At 34.4% G+C, this 6,374-nt stretch overlaps 1 protein-coding gene across 4 annotated transcripts in view; it reads right to left on the bottom strand.

The window, feature by feature from the left end:
* Window positions 1-3,164: 3,164 nt before the first annotated feature.
* Window positions 3,165-6,374, bottom strand: part of Rnf138 (ring finger protein 138) — a 31,367-nt gene continuing 28,157 nt past the window's right edge. For 3 of the 4 annotated variants that reach the window (XM_023714141.1, XM_023714135.1, XM_023714151.1), the window contains 2 exons: window positions 6,172-6,197; window positions 3,165-3,349 (listed from right to left, as the gene is read on the bottom strand). In XM_023714141.1, coding sequence (XP_023569909.1) covers window positions 3,281-3,349; window positions 6,172-6,197 — 95 coding nt within the window. In that variant the 3' untranslated portion in view covers window positions 3,165-3,280. The remainder of the gene's footprint in view (window positions 3,350-6,171; window positions 6,198-6,374) is intronic. The other variant, XM_004623560.2, reaches the window with a different exon arrangement.

The following is a 6,374-nucleotide window of genomic DNA, read 5'->3' as shown; positions in this document are numbered from 1 at the left end:
TGTTTTTCTTCCTATGTCCTCCAGTGAGTGGCTGTAATTAATCTGATTAGTCTTATACTCCCTATCCACTCTTTTCTTATTTTCTCGAATTCTGCACAACAGTTCCTTTCACAATCATGCTCCTAAGAATTTCCCTTGTACACAGGCTAAAACTGCAACTCAATGACAAAGAACATACTTAGCACGCACAAGGCCCAGAGTTCAATTCGTAGCATTAATAAATGATACCAAATATACAAGAGTATACCCATTTGTATATCTCACTTTACAAGGGTGAAGCAGTGTAATGAATGTCCTTCTCTCCACTCTGACTGGACAATTGCTACTGGGTCAGAGATGAGCATTTTCCTGAGGTCCCTTCATTCCCTTTCCCTTAATCTCTTTATGTACTTAATAGCTCCATTTTTGCTTCAAATTCGTACAAAATTTAAAAACTGTATACTCGGTGTTAAGGGTGTACACTATTTTCATTATGAATTTTAGACTACATGTATTAACATGTTTTCTGGGTCACAATTTTTTTCTATATAAGCTAAAATATCATACTTTCTATAAAGGGTTGTTTGCAGTTTACTTTTTGGGGGTACCAAGAACTGAACTCAGGACCTTTCGCTTTCTAGGCAGGCACTGTGTCACTGAGCTGCACCTCCAGCTATAAACAATTGTTTCAGCAGTTGCCCTGAGGTTTTTGTAGAACATGGTTTAATGAAGATACCCAGCAGCAAAACTAGCACCTGACACTGTAACTGGCAATGTATGTATTCTTATAGCCCCAATGTCTTACATAAGGGTAATTTCTCTGTATTAAAATTATTCATTAACCATTTAACTATCTTTTTGTTTGACTAACAGTACTAGAATTATCTTGCCATATACACTTTATAAAATAGATTCATGATAAAGTTTAACAATCAAGTTTATAAAATTAAATTCAACAGTGTCAGCACATGTGGTAGCTTTTGCTTATCTACTTTATAAAGGAAAAACAATGGGTCATCTCCTACATGTCTTTCAAGCTAAGTTATGAGTTAAATGTTTGCCTCTACACAAAATTTTAGACACACAAGTAGGAGAAAGCCACTTTTAATTGAAAAATAAAGCCATACATTTCAAATGAGACTGTGTGAAATAACAAAAGATGTAATTTGAGAAAGCTTTCCTAAATAGTTGGCGAAATTTTGGTATTCAAGTATTGTTTCCCTGTTTTATCTTGACTCAACTTAAAGCAATAATAAAAATAAGGACTTTTTCCATAAATTAAAGTACTATGAATTAAATCTGTGGTCTACCATCCCTATTCCTAACCAACTGACAAAAGGAGAGGAAAATTTAAGCAATTATTCCCATACTGAGAAGTTCCCATAGAAAAACAAATTAAGTCACTCATAAGACAGCTTATATGAAATATACCAGCCTACTACTAAATAATAACTCATTCACAAAATTTTAAACTACAACTTCACAAGAAGATCTCTACTATAATTTTTCTTTAAAGAACCTTGGAAATTCCAGAGTGGTTTAAGTTGAGACATTGGACACATTAAACTTTGAAATAAAATACTGAAGTTATTGCTTTAACCTGGAAAAAAACTGGTCAAAGCCTCTTTTTAAAGAGTTCTTTGTACAGCTGTTCTTAAAATTACTCATGTAGCTGCAGAGAAAATGTTTAAGCAAATAGTAAACATCACTTGGGAATGAAAGAACAAAGGTATTAAGATGTATGGCTTTTTGTGTTATTAATACTATCTATAAATAAAGTCATTCCTGTTTGACTGAAAAAGGTTTTATAAAACTCCACTTGCAAAATTAACTTTTATTAAATCAAGTTTTAAAAATGTTTATGGTAGAAAAGTCAACAAGGGTTTTAAAAGAACCAAAATATATCTTTTTATACAATATATGTATATATTAGCAGCAAACTACTTCTGAGATTTTTAAAGTTTTTTAGTTATTTATTTTAAAGAAAGCATAAACATTGTATATTAGTATGGAATGTCAGCAAATCTATTCTTCTTCACCCTTTATTCTGTAATCTGGCCACTCCACAAAATACTTTAGGATTCCTATTACTGAATACTAAGACCAAATCTCATTTTGACTAAAAAGTAGTACAACAGTGGCTGGTAAAACTTTACCAGTTGCACATTATTTTGAAAGTAATAAATGAGCACCATAGATGGGTGTACGTGTAAACTCAATTTCTAAGATGTAATAGCAGCCAACTATTCCATTTAACATTTGTTACATTTTAAAAATTCAGTGACATATAAAATTTTAATCAAATCAGATGTTTTAATCCCATATTGCTTTTTCATTTAAAATCCTTAATAGAAATTCTGCATATAACCTGACAAATTGCATGCAAAGATGTGTATATTATATATGTATACATACAAAAATGTATGCATATATATTTTTAGTTTTGAATGCATTTAAATATCTTATTTAAGTTTATCTGTAGAATATATGATCACCTGAAAGTCTGTACTACAAATTTGATCTTAGCTATTGAGAAACACTGGCTACTCAAAGTTATGAGGCCAAAGAACTGCTATACAGCTTGGGATGTACTAGACACACAAATTAGTCAAACAAGATTTAAATGAGCAGCTGCTCACCAAAGAAATACATTTTTGTCTTGATATTTCCTGCTAATAGTAAAAAGACAACATCCTTACAATGACCTTACACTTTTGAAAGTTTACTAAAGAAAAATCTCACTATTTTCAAAAATACTAACCATTATATAAATACAATTTTTTTCATAGTTGAATTCTTCAGCTAGAATGTATTTTTAAAAACTTCCTTTGGACTATTCCATTTAGCACTTCAAGTTTCCATTCTGCACCTCCGACAACTGGCTCAGATTTGTCAGGCTTGCATCAACTGCATCTTTCAAAATTTGTTACTGTGTTACTTACATACAAAAAAAGTAATAGTGAGTAACTGCACCAAATTTCAAAAGCAACATAGTAATGAAAAATCCAATCACATGTAATACAAAAAGAAAGTACAGCAGGGATTCCCTTCCCACCACATTAGTGATATATAATCTTGTTTTTTCTTCCATGCTTTTAAAGTAATATTGTAACTTTCATTTGCTTAACTTGTCAGGAGGATGAAAAAAAATTTTAGGTGGCCCACCTTAAATTAAAAAACTTAAATAGACTGAAGTACTTTTATTAATATACACGTCAAATTACTGAGACGATGACTTCATGTAATTTTCCCCTTCCAGATGGCACTTGCAGGTAAAAAGATGCAAAGATGTCTACAGACTTTAGATGTTTACTTGAAAAGATTCTTCAACAGCAGTTTGATACTGGGTTTCCTCATCTAGCTGAAGATTCTAAAACACAAATAAATACATCAGTAGGAAAATATTTAACTCTTCCATATTCTTGCCAATACATTACACACCTGGTTGTACATTATCTATACACTCAGGACAGTTTATGCACAGCATAAAGTATACTTTAAAACATACAATTAAGCTCGGCACAGTGGCATGCCACTCCCTATAATCCATACTATTCTAGACGGTTAGGAAGAAAGACCACTTGAGCCCAGAAGTTCAGGCCAGCCTGTATAATACAGCAGGACCTCATCTTTTAAATAAATAAGATTGAAATGCCTGGGCTTTAAAAATTAGGTTCAGCTGCAGTTTTTAGAAATATATAATATCATGCTGGGCATGGTGGCGCACACCTGTAACCCCAGTGCTGGGGAAGCTGAGACAAGAGAATCATTATGAGTCTAAGCTGCATAGCAAGACCCGTATCAAATACATAAATAAAAGTTTAAAAAAAAATTGGGAGAGATGGGCTGGGGAGACAGCTCAGTAAAATAAGTGCTTCCCTGGCAAGCGCAAGGTCTTGAGTTCAATCCCCAGTGTCACAAAAAAAAAAAAAAAAAAAAAAGACGGAGAATTAAATATATAGTGCCTAGTAATAATCATTTTTTAATTGCAATCCAGTCATGTGATATAAATTTCTGTTATTTCTAGAAAAGAATGCCAAATATCTGAAGGCAAACTAACAGAAAATATGCTTTTACTGAATTAACAGTTGAAGAGGGGCCAGGGAAATAGCTCAGAAGAATAAGCGCTTCACTGGCAAGCGCAAGGGCCTGAATTCAATCCCCAGTTCTGCAAACAAACCCCCCCCAAAAAACAGCGGAAGAACTATTAGCTCTTTAACCAGAACATGAAACTGAAAATCACATCTCACTCAATCTAAATTAGATAAGAAAACAAGTTCTTCTCTGGGCATGAAGCTTAGTGATGAAATATGTGCTTATCAACATGCACAAGTACATGTTAACGTGCAGAACAGAATAAAACAAAAGCAATAACCTAATGCTTAACTTCAAAAATGCTACTTGCTATCAATTTTACATCACACAGATTTGCTTTAAACTGAAAAGGCTTCTATACTTTAAACTTAAAAAAATTACAATTAAAGGAGCCAGGGAGATAATTTGGTGATCTAAGCACCAGCCTGGCAAGTGCAAGGACCTAGGTTCAATCCCAGGGACTACATGCCATGCTGGCCTATGCCAGCCACTGAAACCAGGTGTAGTGAAACTGGGTGTGGTGGCACATGTCTGTAATCCCAGCGCTGGGGAGGCTGAGGCAAGAGGATCACTAAGAGTCTGGGCTGTGTAGCAATACCATGTACCAAAAACATAAATAAAAGATTTTTTTTTTTAAATTACAATTGCAAGGTTTTCTATGGCAAGGAAAAACAATCTGACAATTAGATCAAAAGTTGTTCAGGGGGCCAAGGAGATGACTCAGTGGAATAAGTACTTGCCTGGCAAGCGCAGGAGGCCGAGTTCAATCCCCAGTTCCACCAAAAAAAAAAAAAAAAACCCTGAGATTTAGACTGGGCATGGTGGCATGCCTGTAATCCCAGCTCTTGGGAGGCTGTAAACAGGGGGATCACTATGAGTCCCATCTAGTAGTGAGAATCTGTAGATCCTATAGACCCTGCCCTAAAATAAAAATAAAATAAAATAAAATAAAAAGTATGGGATTTAACCATTAGAAGGGAAAGGAATAATACAAACTTTGCTCATGCCATTGTGAGAATTGCACCTACCTGTGCAATTACCTAAACTGGAAAGTAAGTACCAGCCATTCTTTGTCATGACTAATCTTGAGTTAGACTTAATTACATTGAATAAAATGCAATTTGAGGGGCCAGGGAGATAGCTCAGTAGAATAAGCGCTTGCCTGGCAAGCGCAGGGTCCCGAGTTCAATCCCCAGCATCGCAAAAAAATAAAAATAAAAAAATTGCAATTTGAATAAAATGCAATTTCATAATTAAAATTTTACAGAAAAATTCTAACACATTTTTGCTTTAGGGAGCCTCTCCTTTTGTTTTTGCAGTAGGGGGATTGAGCACAGGACTTCATGTATAAGCAAGCACACTACCACTGAACTACATTTACAGCCCTTATGAACCACTTTCACATTACTTCCTTCACTCACCTTGTGAAGTTTTCAACTTGGCTTTACAAGATAATTAAGCTCCTCCATTTATAAAACAAATTAAAAAGTACACGATGTTTCATGTGCCAGAGATGAGAACACTATTAGAGTGAATCTAGTAAGCAATTTACACCAGATAAGAAATATATCCTCAATATGTTGTGCCAATTTTACCTCTTAAGTAGTTTTTTTCTTTTTTTGTACCAGGAATCAAACTCAGGACCTTGCACTTGCCAGAAAGGCACTATGCCACTGAGCTATATTCCCAGCCCTCCTTAATTTTATAGAGTTTTTATATAAATCATTTATCTGATGAAAGTTTGTTTTCTTTTTTTCTTTTTTTTTTTTTTTTCAAAGAGTCTTGCTAGGTAGTTCAAGCTGGACATCAACACCCTATGTATGTCCAGGCTGGCTTGGAGCTCACTCACAATCCTCCTGGTCTCAGCCTCTGGAATGCTCTAGGATTCAGACACTTAATGCAGGGCCAAACTCTTCTATGAAGAACAGATAATAGATTCAACCTCTATCATTTCTTTAAAATTCACATTACCAAAAACAAAAGAACATACTCTATATCCAGTCAATATGATCCAACTGCTTGCCTTAAAACTCGTTTAGATTGAAAAGTTAATTTAACTTCAATATTTAAACAGTACTTTCTTAATCTTGAACTCACCACAAATTCTCCATAATCAAACTGATGTCTTTGATTTAGATGACTAACGAAATTTCTAGTAATCGAGCTAGGATCTCCCCAAGGAAGAGACACACAAATAGGACATGTCACAGGAACTACGTGAAATGGGTGGTTACTATTACAGTGATCCAGTAAGCGTTGTCTGGTAAAATTAGACTCTTGACACAAGGGACACTTAAAGG

This window comes from Octodon degus, unplaced genomic scaffold, assembly GCF_000260255.1.
Source record: "Octodon degus isolate 3935 unplaced genomic scaffold, OctDeg1.0 scaffold00003, whole genome shotgun sequence".
Lineage (NCBI taxonomy): Eukaryota > Metazoa > Chordata > Mammalia > Rodentia > Octodontidae > Octodon > Octodon degus.
Note: the sequence above shows the minus strand (reverse complement) of the source record. Positions and strands in the feature narration are given on the sequence as shown.